The sequence below is a fragment of the Alosa sapidissima genome, chromosome 9 (genome assembly GCF_018492685.1).
Source record: "Alosa sapidissima isolate fAloSap1 chromosome 9, fAloSap1.pri, whole genome shotgun sequence".
NCBI lineage: Eukaryota > Metazoa > Chordata > Actinopteri > Clupeiformes > Clupeidae > Alosa > Alosa sapidissima.
Genome location: NC_055965.1, coordinates 4421973 through 4438943, shown reverse-complemented (window position 1 = coordinate 4438943; position 16971 = coordinate 4421973). Strand labels below are relative to the sequence as shown.

The 16971-nt window shown below is 41.5% G+C and overlaps 1 protein-coding gene across 3 annotated transcripts; it reads left to right on the top strand.

Moving 5' to 3' along the window:
* Window positions 1–1403: 1403 nt before the first annotated feature.
* Window positions 1404–9442, top strand: LOC121719243 (rap guanine nucleotide exchange factor 4-like). Of its 3 annotated transcripts, none has more exons than XM_042104688.1 (22): window positions 1405–1797; window positions 1885–1945; window positions 2114–2190; window positions 2365–2496; window positions 2622–2740; window positions 2971–3056; window positions 3214–3292; window positions 3420–3552; window positions 3956–4032; window positions 4318–4360; window positions 4489–4564; window positions 4719–4856; window positions 4989–5083; window positions 5286–5408; window positions 6856–7037; window positions 7325–7415; window positions 7529–7579; window positions 8188–8275; window positions 8390–8454; window positions 8936–8990; window positions 9085–9168; window positions 9309–9442. In XM_042104688.1, the coding sequence occupies exons 1-22, from the start codon at window positions 1444–1446 to the stop codon at window positions 9395–9397; spliced, it is 2298 nt and encodes a 765-aa protein (XP_041960622.1). In that variant the 5' UTR covers window positions 1405–1443; the 3' UTR covers window positions 9398–9442. The 3 variants fall into 3 exon arrangements, with proteins under 3 accessions (XP_041960623.1, XP_041960622.1, XP_041960621.1); XM_042104687.1 differs by having other exon boundaries at window positions 9085–9180; XM_042104689.1 differs by lacking the exon at window positions 5286–5408 and having other exon boundaries at window positions 1404–1797; window positions 9085–9180.
* The last annotated feature ends 7529 nt before the right edge of the window (window positions 9443–16971 follow it).

The following is a 16971-nucleotide window of genomic DNA, read 5'->3' as shown; positions in this document are numbered from 1 at the left end:
ACCAACCATCATAGTAAAGGTAGAAATAGGAGCAGACAGTCAACAGCGAGCTGCCTTAATGATTACCGTCCAGTTGCTCTCACCTCTGTTATCATGATGTGCTTTGAGTGGATATTACATCCTCCCTGTCTTCTACATTAGAGCCACTCAGTTTGCCTATAGGCCAAACAGGTCCATAGACTTTGCTTTGAACACCTGAACCATCATCTCCTCCACTCTAACACTCAGCACTGGTGTCCTGCAGGGATGTGTGCTAAGCCCCCTGTTGTACTCGTTGTACACTCATGACTGTATGGCAACTCACCTCCAATACCATCATTAATTAAGTTTGCTGATGACACCACCATAATCGGCTGTAGGCCTATCACGAGTGATGATGCGTCTACTTAGGCCTACAAAGCAGAGGTGGCAACCCTAACATCTTGGTGCTCAACGTCAGCAAAACCAAGGAGCTGATAATGGACTACAGGAGACTGAAGGGAGAGGAGCACACACCCATCTACATTAGAGGCACAGCAGTGGAGAGTCAGGCTGCTGATCAGCGGGCTAGAAGCTAGCTTTTCCAGAGTCATTAGCCTGGAGAAGTCGCTCACGACATCTGACCGACAGGCGCCTCCGGAGGCCTGAAGTCGTCCTAAATCGGCTGCAGCTAGATCAGTGTTTCTCAAACTTTTTCAGATCAAGGACCACTTAACCAATAAAAAAAACACGAACCATCTAACTAGAAAAAAACAACAACAGCAGACCTACTTCAACAGTATATAATAGACCTACTCACTGAACACCTTACGTTAGGCTATTGTCTTATTGTGTCAGAGAATTCATATTATGAGTTAAACTGGTGTAGCTTACGGTAGGCAGTGTTGCAGAACTGTTTGGATATACAAGTTGGTTCAATATTGCAAACATATTATATTTTACCACGTCTGCTCGCAGACACTTGGGATAGATTGCGGACCACACTTTCCGATGGCGTTGGGTGGGAGTAGGCTACAGCTCCATTCGGCATCTAACATATTTGTTAGGCCTATTGTTTGTGTCTTGTATGCGAAGCACGTTTGTTGGACATAGAAAAGCGCTATATTCATGTTTGTATGTTAGCCTAAAATGAAATTTCCTTGAATTTACCCTTGGGGATCAATAAAGTAATCTATCTATCTAAGCACTTTGCGCTTGAAAAGTGCTTTATTAAAAAAATCCTATTGTTTTTGAAAAACAACAGCACACGAATTATTGCATCATCAGAATGCCTTAGTTTTGAGCTGAACATTCCACTGTGTTTGGTCTACATTCACTTAGTTACAGTAACCATGCAGACACGTTCTGTGTGTAATGATAACCGATGATATAATAAAGGAAACTCAATGACACCATAATATAGAATGTAGGCATTCACTCCAAGGTTGTAGATTGTGCTCAGTCTCTTCTAACAATGCGAGGGAAATGTCACGTTTAAAGAGAGCTCTGTGTTTCCTATGCTGCCTTAGGGCAGAAACGGAGGCAGAGGAGGACCATGACTATACAAACATGCTAGAGAGAGCAAGGTTACATCGGGAGACATGGCGTCTGAACGAACTGGCCCGACTCAAAATTGAGTTGGAGAGCCAAGGCAGGGTCCAGCAACCTGACCAGGCATCACAAGACCTTGCTACTAAGGCATCTAGAGGGGACAGTGTGGAGATAGAAGATGTGGAGAGGAAAAGAGCACTGGAACAGGAGAGAGAGCAGGAGGAGAGAGTGGCCCGTCTGATGGAGATCAGACGGCAAAAGCTGCAGAGGACATTTCAAGCAGAGAAGGTCAGACAGGCAGAACTAAATAGAAATGCGTGTGTATAGTCTTAAGGCCTGTTCAGTTGTTAGCATGCGTCCTGTTGATCTTTACAGCTCCGTATGGAACTGGCTGCTGTTATGGTTCTTCAGTCTGAAGTCAGGATGGGCACAGTCTGTAAGTGTGAACGAATGCCACACTAGTCAAAGCCACTCAAACAGGGAAACGTGTTGTAGGAAAGCTACTTATCATGGATTTTAAATTGTTATGCCACTGTGTTTAAGCTACAAAGCAGGAGAGACAGGAAAACAAGGGCATGTGACCTATGGTTTCATTGTGTTTCAGTGATCAGTCAGGGTGTCAATGGGACCTCCAATTATGTAATCTGGAAGGGCTCTGCTAACATCATCTCCAACCGCAAGGTAGGCCTAAATCAATTCCCCACCAACAGGGAGGTCCACCGGTTATATGTATCTGTTTGAATATAACAGGCCTGTGATTGAAAAAAAAGTTGAAAATGTTTGTTTGAAACTAAAACATCAGTGTGAGATACTTGAAGTAAGGAGTGCACCATGCTGCATGTTCTTCCGCCGCAGGGTGTGATGACTACCCTGCATGAGGGACAGGACCTGCTGGCCCCCTTTAAGAGAAGGCCTCAAGTGGTCAGGCCAGAGCATGTCTGCCATTTCCTCCGAGTAGGAAATAGGGATTTTATGAGCATCCTCAAGGTAAGAATCCACTACATGCTGGAATTATAGAGTAGGCCTACATGTGTATGGTGCTTGGGTGTTTGTTCATGAACATTTGTTTGTTGTGAATATGTATGCGTCCTCACACCCTGGGTGTACTGAAGGATGTGAATGCAAACATGGTGCATGTTGAGGAGAAGGGCGAACCAGCACTCATCCTAAAGAGGAGCTCCGAACAGGTGTTTGCTCCAGGTGCACCAGAACATGCATCCTGCAGCAATAAGTGAGTACTCTGGCTGGGCTAACATGACAAATCATTGTACAAACAATAGGAATCAAACAAAAGATCTGGTGTGAGGGCACAAACTATTAATCTGATGAATGACATAGCTGTTCAGCTCACTGACCAAAAATAGCCTGATCACTTTAATCCAAGCCTTGTGGTCTATGGTCCTCTCTGTGCCTTGTGGTCTATGGTCCTCTCTCTTGCATGAAACCTGATGTCTTTATCAGGTTCTTGGTGAAGTTGGGGACACCTGACACAATTCTCCAGTTCCTGCTCTTCTCAATGAACCCAGATACTCCAGATGACCAGATGGGTAAGTCACTTCATGTGTGAAGGCAGCTGGTGTGAAACTCAGAGATATATACCAGTTACATTGTAGATGGCTGAATTTTTTTACGTGACAAAAAAAAAAAAGTCGTTAGTGTTTATAGAGTGGTTATGAGAGTTGTTTTGCTTTTTTTCCCCTGCAGATCCATTTGTTTGCAGTTTCCTGCTCACATATTATGTATTCATGACACCTGAAGAGCTGTGCTCCGCTCTGCTGAAGCAATATCCTTACAAAACAACTGCCACTGACTGACCATTGTTTATAGTAACAGTAAGATTTTAGACATCAACTGCTACACTATAGAACTTGGTTAAGTCAGAGGTCACTCTTCCTTAACGATCGTTTCACTCTCCATTCTGAGCCATCAGTGGACACTGGGCTGGTGCAGGTCAAAGAGAGAGTAGTGACGCTGGTCGTCCAGTGGGTGGCACTGTATGGCCTTCTCCTGCTGGACAACCCTGCAGTGGTTCACTTCTTGGAGGTAATGATGTTTCTCTGACCCAGTGAGTGTGTGTGATCCTAAACAGTGAAGGCTGTGCAGGTGTCTCATGAAAAAGTCCAAATCAAAGTTTTTGTTTCTTTCTCCTCATTAACAATTTGCCCAGAAATTGTAGCTGTCAAATTACATTTCATGATATCACTTCTGAACATTTAGCATATAGTTTTGCATATTCGTCCTTTTTTTTTGATACCATTTAAATTGGTCATGGAATGGTACGTAGGGGCAATAAACCGCAAGAGAGTAAATATGACAGAATTTGATCTAATGAACTCAAATGAAGTAATCAGGAGGGGATGGGCATTTCAGGTCATATCTTTTTTCTAAAAGTTCTGATAGCTATTGTGCTATTTGCATCATTTGCTTTTGTGCTGTCTTAAAACAGAAGCTGTCAAAACAGGTGAAAGGCCATGCACATCTCCGCATGCTGAGAGATTACATCAGTGCAAGGAGATATCTCTTGTGAGTAACACACACACACACACACACACACACACACATTTAGAAACCTTATGGGAGTGGTATGCTCCTCCATCTGTGTGGCGTGCATCATCAACGCGGCATGCGGGGGGTGTCATGTGCCTCCCAACAATTGAGACTGTGATTGTCAATGATGCGCCTCTTCCATGCCCACAAATGTGTGCGAAGGAGCATACCACTTCATTTAGCCCCTGAATGATGTGTAATAATGTTAATAAATCTGTAATATTGTCATAATAATAATCATATCTTCAAATGCTTCTCTAGATTGGACAATGGACAATGGACTAAGAATCAGACCTCAAATAGGGTAAGTGAAGTATTCACAATATTCTGAAATTTATTAACCTACTTTTGATTCTTCTGAAAGTACACTACAGTTGCTACAGTGACCTTCATTTCACTCTATGATGATCATTGCTTCATGATTTCTTTCAGGGACGTCAAGTTGACTGGTCCCTGGTTTGGAACAAACATTATCAAACAACCCGGCCAATCAGGATGAAGGACAAAGGTGTGTACCTACTACCATTCTTATTCCTGACCACTGAACCTATTGATCGTAGTTCCTCTGTGTATAAAGTAAACTATGCTGCTCCCTTTATATGATAAGAAAGTAAAGTAAGGAAATGGACTTAGACCATCACCTTAGAGACTGGTCTTTGCAGTGTTGCTAAAGGTCTACAGGCATGACCACAGCTTTACGTCTGTGAGGATGCCCCTCAACGCCTCTGTAGAGGATGTCATGGCTGCCTTGAAAGCCCCAGTAGGAGACAACATGCTGATAAGGTTGAAGTCCTCTGGAGGTAAGAACAAATGATCAAACATGAGGATCGAGTTGTGTTACCTTTTATACTCCAACTGATCTGGAGCTAGGAACAAATAATCAAGCAGTTAGTTGCCGAGTTTTGAAATGCCCGTACTGTATCTCACTTCAGCAAGGGAGCAGCTCAAGATGGATGCCAGGGCCATCTCCATTCTGGGCATCAATGAGAGGCTGTTCCTCTGCTCTGCCAGCCAGGCTGCTGAGCTGGTGAGTGCTCTCTGAATCTACACTCATTTGTACAGACACACTGTTGGACTCCACGGACCATAGAAATCAGTGAGGTCTGAGATCTGAGCTTGAGGGAGTTCAGACAGTGTCGGGATTATTGGCAAAAGAACATGAGCAGCAGTGGCACTAGTCTCGCAGGCGTATTGTATTCAGAGAAGTGAAGTGTGTGTGATCCTCACAGACGCCCCTGCAGGGGCAGCTCGGCCCAAAGGCAAACAGGAGCACGCTGGAGAACATGAGCGCCAAGGCCATGGCAGCCCAGCTCACCAGCTATGACTGGGAGCTCTTCAGTGCCATGCATGAGGTGAGAACCTTAGGCGAACTACGGAGGGGAGGGGAGGAGTTCACTGAGAACTGAAAACTACAGTATAAGAGGTTGACTTTGTTTTCCATTTCACCGTCTACGTTAGTACTTATCCCTTGGTAACACTGTATAGCCACTAAACTGTTTTGCAACCCTTACCTAGAATGTTGGCTCTTTTATTGGCCCATGTGCATCATCTATCAACTCTGTGTCCTGCATACACCAGTTTATACGTATATGTATTATGTTGCACATGTACAATACTGATATTGTGGTAGACATTTTGGATTGGTACCTAATAAATCTTATGAAATATAACTAATAATAATAACTTTGTATGTATTAGAAGTGAATACTAATATACATTTATTACATAGAGGTGATTAACATTACATAACATTAACATTATCTGTTTGTTTTTCTATACATTCGATACTGTGCATCGACTTTGCTTTGTATTGTTTGCATTTGCTCTCCCCATGTCACAACTTGCTAATAAAGGTCATGCGAAGGTCACAAGTTAAGGGTATTTATTCTGCCTGAGGCAGTAATATTAGGAATATCCTGCAGGGAGCATACTATGGCAAGAAAATGCTGAAGGATGAATGTTTTGTATTAACCAATTATCTTACTTACTTGGAGTAGCCACATGACTTGCGTATGGTGTATGGATCACATGCTATGTCCAAGAAGTGTCCATTTATTGTCGTATTTCTGCATGTTAAGAGGAGTTTTGGAAAAGACCATTGTACTCATGTGATTTGTATTACCACAATGTTACTAACATGTATAAGATGGGGCCTTGCCCTAGTAACTTTGAGTAGTGTTACTGGAACATGCTGTTGCTAGTGACCTGCTCCTGGTATCGTGAATAAACCTAAAGTGATTTCTCACTCCTGAGTGTGCCTGGATATTTTAGACCACAATATGCTTAAACCTGACGAATCATACCTTGACGATATACAATTTCAAATAAGAAGAACATTTAGAATGGTAAACTTTTAGACTGGTAAACTCGGGGCAGCCGTGGCCTACTGGTTAGTGATAACCGGTAACCGGAGGGTTGCCGGTTCGAACCCCGACCAGTAGGCACGGCTGAAGTGCCCTTGAGCAAGGCACCTAACCCTTCACTGCTCCCCGAGCGCCGCTGTTGTTGCAGGCAGCTCACTGCGCCGGGATTAGTGTGTGCTTCACCTCAATGTGTGCTGAGTGTGTTTCACTAATTTACGGATTGGGAGAGACCAAATTTCCCTCACGGGATCAAAAGAGTATATATACCTATACTTACTTACTAACTTTTGACTGTGCTGAACTGCTCTGAACAGCTCTTAACGCCATGTGTCCATAGGGTGTAAAGGGCTCTGCAATTATTTTAAAGGGATGACTGGCTGATGGCCTTTTGGAATTACACGTGCTCTCTCTTTTCTTCCCATGTCCATCCAACCAGACGGAGCTACTCTATTATGTGTTGGGGAGAAAGCAATTCCCCAACAGCCTAACAGCGAACTTGGAGCGCTTCATACGCCGCTTCAATGTGGTGACATACTGGGTGGTCACAGAGCTCTGTCTGTGTGCAGAGCTCTCCAAGCGAGCTCGGCTGATGAGGAAGTTCATCAAGATGGCCACAGTGTGAGTTTGACAGTGCAGACACCGATCATACCCCACCAGGACTAATGTCATTGGCTGCAGGGATAGTGAGATAATGGTTCTTTTGTGTCACACTGTAGGAGGAACATCTTAATAAGATGGGACAACGTGTATAGTCACAGTTAGTTTTAGAGATCCATAATGAAACTTCTAACATGGTCAATTGCTTGTCACTTGCAGTTCACAGCTTTCTTTGTGAAATGGTTCCAAATGTGTGTTTAGCTCACGTGGCAGTAGATGCATGATCCTGGGCTTTCTCCTTTTTGCAGCCTGTATCGTGAAAAAAATATGAACTCATTCATGGCTGTAATGTATGGCCTGACAAACAGTGCAGTGTCTAGACTGCATAAAACCTGGAAGGTAAGAACGGTTTAAGTTGAATTCTCTGATTTATTGATTTATTAAAGACTCATGCACAAAATAGGTTTCTGTTATGAACACATCTTGAGAACTTTCTCTCAAATGCCTCACAGAAAGTGCCAAAAGCACAGCTGAAGCGGTTCAGGCAATATGAGCTCATACTGGTGAGTTCAGTCAAATTTCTTTACTATATTGTCAGGATCAGTTCCTGTTTTGTCTGTCTTGTCTTGTTCTCCCCGTCTAATGTTTTTCCATCATGTCTGCTCATCTTGTCTTCCTGTTTGCTTTGTTTACTTCCTGTGTCTTGTGCCATGTGCTCCTTTGTTTGTGTGCCATGTGTCTGTTCCATGTGCCTGTGTCTCCGCCCCTCACCTGATCCTTGTTAGTTTAATTATGGTTTCCACCTGTCTCTTGTTCCTTGTTCACCTGTGCCCTGTTAACCCCTGTGTATTTAAACCCTCTGTCTCCCCTCGGTCCCCTGTCGGTCATTGATGTTGATTCGTGGTTTGCTGTAGTGTTTAAGTCAGATTAAAGAGTCCTGTTTGTGCTTAGTTTTCCTAGAGCGGTATGCATTTATTTTTCCCTTTTTACTGTGTTGTGTCTTGTTACTGGACTACTGGGGGCGTTCGAGTGCACGGTCAAATGAGATACTGGGTGACTGTGTGTGTGGAGAAAGAAGAATAAAGTTGGAAGCAGCGTTATTTATGTCTCTGCTTTTGCCTATATAAGTATAAAATACAACATACTGCATTTTGTATTTATTTGTACTCAGGATCCATTCCGTAACCATGACGCACTGAGGCAAGTGGTGGCTAAGCTTGACCTACCATATATCCCATATCTGCCCCTCATTTTAAAAGGTAATATTGATACAGCTGATGCTAAACAACTGGGTTTTATTACATGTACATCCACTGGTCATATTGACTATAGGCCTGACACTTTCAAACCTTCTTATGTCCTGTTAATAACAGACCTAACATTCATAAATGAAGGGAACAAAACAAGACAAGACAATCTTGTGAACTTCGAGAAAATGGTGAGTTGTTACAAAAAAAGTGCTGAAGTGTTTTGTTTTGTTTTTTTCGTAATGTTAAAGGCACCCTTAACAAGATTTGTTCTCGGGGTCCCCCTCTGGTTGAGAAGCCCAATAATAAACAAACAAAATATTCGTCTTTTGAAACAAAGTATGAACACAATATATATAAAATCTGTATAAAAAGATTGCAGAATTCCTGTAGCATAGCAGCTCCTTTGTGCTTCAATTTCAAAGGGGGTGGGGCAGTTATACCCGACACTAGAAAGTTACTAGGTCGGTAATCGCCTTCAGAGGGCTGCTCATCATGCCATGAGGTTATGTGCCATCAAAATGATTTTGTATATGTTATGTTAAGGTCAAAAAACTGTTAAGTGTGCCTTTAAATACTCTTCATGTTTCACATACCTTATATGTGCAATTCTAGAATTGTTCTTCCATCATTCTTTTCACTGTTTTATTATTCTTTTTCGTAATCTTACAGAATTTATTTGCCAAAACCTTAAAGATTGTGAAAGACTGCCGGAATCAGCCCTACTGTAAGCATAACCATATTTCCTCCTTATTATCACTCTAAGTGACACTGTCAGGTTTATGATGAAAACATGCAAACATGCCATCCTTCCTTTACAGTACCCATTGTACCACAACGTGGCGGCACAAAGAAAGGCACTGGCCTTCACAACATACAGAAGCCCTCGTGTAAGAAGCCCTCATGTAAGTATGCATGTGCTGTCTACTTGCAGAACATCTGATTCATTTATTTACATACAATCTTCACATCTTCATAAACTACAGGTAACCACATTCTCTCCCATTTCCTTCTTTAACCCAAAATCTCACTGTCTTCCATCCAGATCCTGAGCAGTTCCATAATAGCAGAAAACTGCACGTAATTAGTGACCAGCTGAAGCTGACCCAGCTCTCCAGGGCCATTGAGCTGTGAGGGCTATTTTACAGCAAAATAAAGATGAATTCAACAACAGAAAAAGTCAGACTGGACTTAGTGTTGTCAGTTTCCTGGCTTTACGTGTCACAAAGGCCAAGTCAGGTCAAACCTGTGTAATTAGCTTAACTTTGATAAATATGCAAGACCTCATGATTGACATGTCAAAAATCCACACCGTATGATATCATTTTTGAATAGGAGGACATGTTTAATATGGTAAAAATCCATAATTTGTGAAGCGGAAAACATGTTTGATATGGTAGAGATATAATAATAACCCCACAGTAGTCCAAATCTAACTATAAATGTGTAAAAATAATGATTTGCTGTTTTATTTACTAGTACATTTAACATTTTGGTGAATAAACACAAAAGCTGTGAGCTAGCCTACGGAGAAACACTGTGATAAGGAATTACTGAGTAAATATAATATAAACAGTATTACTGAGTAAATATAATCTAAACAGTATTTATTTTTTCAGTCTCATCAGTATTGTACTGGCTTCCCTTTTTACATTATGATCATCTCCTGTAGAGGGAGCCCATCGTCTGTACTGCGGTCTTCCATGACTACTGCACTGTGACTGTGATCAGGAAGCGTGTACTGCGGTCTTCCATGACTACTGCACTGTGACTGTCTGTGATCAGGAACCGTGTCTTCTGTACTGCGGTCTTCCATGACTACTGCACTGTGACTGTGATCAGGAAGCGTGTACTGCGGTCTTCCATGACTACTGCACTGTGACTGTCTGTGATCAGGAACCGTGTCTTCTGTACTGCAGTCTTCCATACTGCACTGTGACTGATCAGGAAGCGTTCTGTCTGCCACCCTGTGTATGATGCCATATCAGCGGTTACTTTGTCAAGATTGTGGCACACCAAGGCCTAACAGAACGTATGATTGCATCAGAGTAAATTGCAATAAGGTCTAATGGCAAAAGCTTACAAAACCCAACGTTAGTTGTTGAACCAAAGCTCTGTTTTCTACACAGCCCGTGTTAGTTAGAACTTGTATGCTTTCTATTACTAGCCCTCGCTACATTGCAACAAAGCTTTTAAGCACCACGAAATACACAGAGAAAGAAAACATAATGGCACATTGTAGCTACATCAAACCAGAAATAGAACAGTAAAACAACTCAAAATGTATATTGTATTGAAGTTCTTTGGATTCCTGTGATAATACTGTGCTGTATTTCATCGGTTTCCTGTGATAATACATATTTTTATTTTTACTCAATCAAAACAGCAAAACTTGTATTGCAATACAACCCCAAAACAGAAAAAGTTGGGACATAAAATGTGAATAAAAACAGAATGTAATAATCTGCAAATCTCTTAAACTCATATTTAGTTGCAAAAAGGACACAGACAACATATCAAATGTTGAAAATGACAAATAACACTATTTCATTTCGTTGAAAATATATGTTAGTTTTGAATTTGATACCAGCAACATGTTTCAAAAAAAGTTGGGACGGAGGTAAAATGCTGGAAAAGTTGTGTAATGATAAAGAAAACAAAAGGAGGAATGTTACAGAACTAATTAGGACAGTGGTTCTCAAAGTGTGGGACAGGCCCCACTAGTGGAGAATGGAAACAGGTGGGGCGTGATGAACAGGAGGCAATTTGGGGGGAGGTTTGTGCCTATCTTTAATCATTTTTTGACAAAGAAGATCATAGATTCAAAACAAAATAGCCACACACACAAACATAGGAGTTATAAACAGGCTGACATGAACATCTGTTAACATCTGATCCAGTGGAAACAAAATGTGAAAATAATATTTTAACATGACCATTTTGCTGGGGTGATGGGGTCAGGTGGGGCTTGAAAATTCCCCACCTCCAAAGTGGGGAGTGACTACTGAATTAGGGTAACATTGGCTATGAAAAAGTATCCTAGAGAAGCAGGGTCTGCTCTTAAAAGTAACAATGTAGGGGTATTCATCACTCTGTGTAAACCTGTGTGCACAAATGATGAAACAATGTCATTTTAATCTTTCTTAAGATAAAATTGTAAAGTATTTGGGGAGTTCATCATCTACAGGACATAATATCATTAGAACATTCAGAGAATCCAGATAAATCTTTGCAAACAAGGGAAAGAGCTGAAAAACACATTGGATGGCCGTGGTCTTTTGGACCTCAGATGGCACTGCATCAACACCAGACCTGTTTCCAGACCTGTCATTGTATGGGCTCAGGAAAACCTCTGATAACCATTGACTATGTGCACAGTTTGATACTCAACTCAACTAGAATTCAAAAACTGCAGCCAAGATTGTAACAGTCAAAACAGCCAACATTGTATTGAGACATGATACAGAAAATACCACCATCTTATCTGGGCCTAAAATGGACTGAGGTAACATGGAAAAAGGTCATGTGGTTAGACCAATCAAAATTTGCCATTCTTTTTGGAAATCATGGACTCATCTGGGCTGAAGAGGACAGGGCCTATCCAAGTATCCAACCTATCCAACTTGTTTTAGTGTTCAGTTCAAAACCCAACATCTATGATGGTGTGGAGGAGCATTAGTGCCTGCATGGGCATCTTGCACATTTCGCAAAGCACAATTAGTTCAGAATGATGTATACAGGTTTTGAGCAACATACTGCCATATAGGCAATCAATTTCTTTTCCAGGGAAGACCTTGAATATTTCAGGAAAACAATGCCAAAATGAATTCTGCACATATGTAAACAGTATTACTCCATAGAGGAAGAGTCCAGGTGCTAAGATGGCCTGTCTGCGGTCTAGATTTGTCAAATTAGGTGTATAATGGAATGAAAAACATGACTAAGAATATCCCATACTGTTGAGCAACTGAAATCCTATATCGGGGAGTAATGGAACAACATTTAATTCTTAAAACTCTTAACAACTGGTCTCCTCAGTTCCTAACATTTACAGAATTGTGTTAAATGAAGAGGTGAAGCAGCACAGTGGTAAACATTTCCTGTCCCAACTTTTTTTGAAACAACATTCAAAATTATATTTTGATATGAAATAGTCCAAATTTTCCTTTTCGACATTTGATATGTTGTCCATGTCCTTTTTGCTGCTTACAAGGCTGTTATGTAATCACATTCTGTTTTTATTTGCATTTTACACAACATCCCAACTTTTTCTGATTTGGGGTTGTGTGTTTGTAACTATCATACATTGTTACTTAATTTCAGTTTTAACCCAATACCCTTTGGGAGGTTTTGATTTTAGCGTTCTTATAACTTAAGAGTTCATCAACTATATTTATAACTCTGTAATCGGGTAACTTTGTCATCAGGCCAATAAAGTCAGGTCATCTGGTCAGTCATTCATAGCCCATGCTGACGTTAACCTCATGCCTCCCACATTCATGTCACTCTGCTATTTATCATCTCCAAAGTAGTGCTCAGAGTCATCTGCTGTTATACTGTAAGCATTATGTAATTTTTCTCAGAAAGCCTACTCTACCAAATAGGAATCTACTGACAAAAGGTTCAAAGCTCTTAATGATCCGATCTGTAACCTCTTAAGCTGCTGGTACCTTTTCAGCAGCAATCGACTGATCTTCAATCCACCGCTGCTGGCTCATGTTCTTCACTTCAAGGCTCAAAAGCCTTTCAACCTTTTCACTCTGTGCTTTTCTTCCCCTCCTCTCCTCTCCTCTTTCCATTGACTACTACTCATTTCAGAACTCAAGGCTTGGATTAAGACTATATAACAAGGATCTCATCTATACAGCAGATGCATCCTTTTCATCTCTTTAACCTTCAAATAATTCAGATTCCTCACTTTGGATTCTAAGTACACATCCGGCAGCCTTGCTTTTTTCCTCTCCTAGTAGCTCTGCTCTCTGCACCCTTGTTCTGTCCGTCTACTGACTTAATCCCACAAACTCACTTATATACTTTTACAAATTAATTGAAGCAAAATGGAAAGGAGACATTTCTCGAAAACACAAAGGAAATTGGTTGTAAGCAGAAAACAATACCCAGAGACAGGTGTTTTACTGAAAGAAAGTTAAAAAAAAGGGAGATCCTTAGGGATCATGGGGGAAAGGAATATACAGATTAGGTCATCCTCAAGACAGCCAGCTAACACTTGTCTCAATTAATTTGTCCAAAGGTGTGTAGGTACATGTCATACTACATCTCCACAGGTGCATCTAAGTGCTGAACAGAAAAAAACAAATTAGATAGAACAGTATTATTTGATGATAAAAGTAATGAACCACATTCATCATCCAACAAGAGTTAAACTCAAGTTGCTCAATAGAGTCAGCATAGCTACCATAAAGGACACCGAGGTCATGTCCTCAGTATTTTTTTCTTCAAGTTTCGTTTCATTTATTAAGTAGGCCCATAAAATGTATGGCTTTTAATTGGCTATAGCCGACGAGACAATCCTTGCATCAACCCACCGTACAGTCCTTGCATCAACCACGCATAAATAATGAAAACAAGGAATCGAGAGCGTACAGAAACTGAGGGGTGAAACTTAATCTCGTGGTGAATAAAAACACTAATCAATTGATTGAGAGCACAGAAATGACATTCGCATCGGGCCGCTCACAAGCTCTGTCCTCTGCCTGCTCTCTCTTTCAAAACTTTAAAAAAATGAATATCGTGGAAAATTTTGTTGGTTCAAGTTATAAAAGAAAAACATGTTAGCTAAACAAATCTATGGTTCTACGTCATTGTTCGCAAAATTATACTCCCAGCAAACACCCGACGTTACGGGAACGTTCCCTGAAAGCCACACAAAAATAAACCTTTAGAAGACGTTCTGGGAACATCCTCTAATGTGTTGTGTAGCATTTAGAGAACATTCCCGGAACATCCTCTTACAGCTGTTTTCCCATTTTGGGAACGTTCCCTGATGGTTATATTGGATAGATTTTTTTTTATCCTTTAACTGACATTCCCAGAACGTCATCTAAAGGTATAGTTTTATCTACTTTCAGCGGACTTTAAGGGAAATCTATGATTCCTTGACGGTGGTATTAAGGATAGGCCTATATTTTTTATCCATTAAGGAATGTCCCCAGAACATTCCCTTTTGGTCTTGGCAAACCATAAAATCACTGGGAATGTTCCCTGAAGGATTATGGTTGAATGTTTGTATAATTGCTACCAACAAGTGTTACCAACCACTCAAAGGCAAAATAAAGTGTTTCAACCAATAACCGACGAGATGCAGGAGAGTTTCAATTGCACGGGAGGGAGGGGGAGGGAGTAGCGAGCTAGCTCTCTGTTTTGCTTGAACGTCAACAGAAGTGACGCCATCGCTGATACAACCTTTAAACATGGTTCAATGAACGTTCTGCGGACATTCCTGGAACCAAAGATTTAACCATGAAGGAACATTCCGGCGCTGTCAAGAAAACTTTCCTGAATGACCGTGAGGTTAGATTAGCAGCAAACGTTCCCACATCCTTCAGCGGACGTCCGCGGAACGTTCCCCGAACCGACAATTGTTTGCTGGTACTCTATATTTCAGTCATCATTTAAACGGTTAATTTTTTATTCGATTGAAAGAAGAATCCCTTAGCATTTTGGAGTGCCCAAAAGGCAGCCGTGGCCGGTTAGCTCTTCGGACCTGTAACCGGAGGGTTGCCGGTTTGAACCCCGACCAGTAGGCATGGCTGAAGTGCCCTTGAGCAAGGCACCTAACCCCTCACTGCTCCCCGAGCACCGCTGTTGTTGCAGGCAGCTCACTGCGCCGGGATTAGTGTGTGCTTCACCTCACTGTGTGTTCACTGTGTGAAAATCCTGGCTACGGCCTTGTGCTTCATATGCTTTGTTATTAAACATCAGCAGACTGTATGGATCTGCTACAAACCAATCAATGTATCCGGTTGTTTTACAAGCGAGGCTATAATTATGACCGCCGCTTGCGAAGTGGTCATATAGGGATTGGGTTTTTTTTTTGTTTTTTTTTTTCCCCCGTCATCTTCTTCCTGAATTTTTGGTCAACGATACCCGGGGCACATGAAATTTGGTGGGTATGTAGCCCCCCTAGACTTTTACGGAAAAATTTTGTTTGGTCCCCGGGGGCCACTCCCCCCCTCCCCGTGCTGGGCCCCCCGAAACCCAAAAAGTGCCGTTTTTCCTAAATAACTACCTGAACCGTGGCACCGAGGATGAAGAAATTTTTATAGCATGTTGGTCTCAAGGGCCCACATCAACCTAGCCCATAATCACTCATTTGTGATTTGCACCCCCCCGGGTAAAAAATGAAAATGCAATATCATTCTGCTTTAATCGCCCCTCTCTTCAGTTAAGATGTTCAGAATTGCGACAAATTTTATGTGTATGATTAACCTGACATTCTCTGGGGGTATGCAAGTTTCGTAGAATTTCATCCATGGGGGGGGGGGGGTATAAAAAAAGTTATGTGTACATTTAGTGACTGTACACTCATCAGTATTTTTCCCACGAACAATAATGGATGCAGCTCTCAACTTTGCCCCGTTAAAATGTCTACAGTCTAGCGACGCATTTCATGAAGGCCCTTTTGGACATGTCAGTTATTTGTACTACTGGTTAGATGTAAAACTGCATTTCGTTTTAGACTATTGGTATTTAATTTGTGCATTGACAATAAAGTTGAATATCATATGAACTAAAGATGACTAAAATCGTGCATATGTAGAAGAAGAAACATTCACAAAAATTCATGGCATGACATCTCTTCTTGATAGCTGTTGAAAACTGCATGGAAATGACAGGGATTGTTTTGTTTGTTAATAAATAAATAAATGTAAAACTGATACCTTCTGCTTTCCCCAAATACAATGTAGCCTACAGGTGTACATGACCTTTCATCAATCCAGCTGCAATGGATGAACTGTGATGAACTGCCCTACTTGTGATTGTTTAGAGATTTTAAAGGTTTTATAACAATGTTTCAAATTTTTTTGGCTAGTGCTACAAATCTATTCACCTTCGCAGTGCCAGCAGGCTACTTGCTGTGCGGCCCGCACACACACACACACAGGCATGCCAAACAAGCATACACAAAAGTTTCAAGAGTGGGGGTGGAGTAGAAGATGGATAAAAACATTTTACCGCTATGCGGTACATCTAGTGATATAATATATAATAACATTGACTATCAGTCAAGGGGTTGTCCACTGGCTGCCATTGCTGAATGCACCAGCCAAGCAGGTAGTCTGTAGAGTCTACATTAGTTAAGTTTTTGACCTGCATGGCAGAGAGAGCATTCCCATTACGCTCATAAAGAGAAGCTCCACGTGTCACAAGCAGTGGAGCAGCATACCACGTCACAAGCGAGTCTGCACTTAATTGTGATTTCCTCCACACAATGACCTCAAGGTGAAACAGTGAGCGGGATGGACGGGGTTGGCATGGCAACAGCTCCCCCTCTCCCTTTCTTTAAATTAGTGGAGATATGCGTCAGTCTCCAGCTTCGCTGTCTTGATAACAAGGAGTTGATTAGAAACCAATTTGAAGTCTAATTTAATTTAGAGACACAGGATGTCTCTGTCTCTGCTAAATAAAAATCTGTATTTCAGCTCTGACAATCTCCTTGTGTGCTTTGTTGTTATGGGTTGTCTAGA

What these genes read in the sequence shown, in the direction of transcription:
- LOC121719243 (XM_042104687.1), top strand. Translation starts at nt 1,444, where the DNA reads ATGTCACGTTTAAAGAGAGCTCTGTGTTTCCTATGCTGCCTTAGGGCA. An exon ending in AATCAGGATGAAGGACAAAG is followed by an intron (nt 4,565 to 4,718) that starts GTGTGTACCTAC and finishes TGGTCTTTGCAG; the next exon opens with TGTTGCTAAAGGTCTACAGG. An exon ending in TTCATCAAGATGGCCACAGT is followed by an intron (nt 7,038 to 7,324) that starts GTGAGTTTGACA and finishes TCCTTTTTGCAG; the next exon opens with CCTGTATCGTGAAAAAAATA.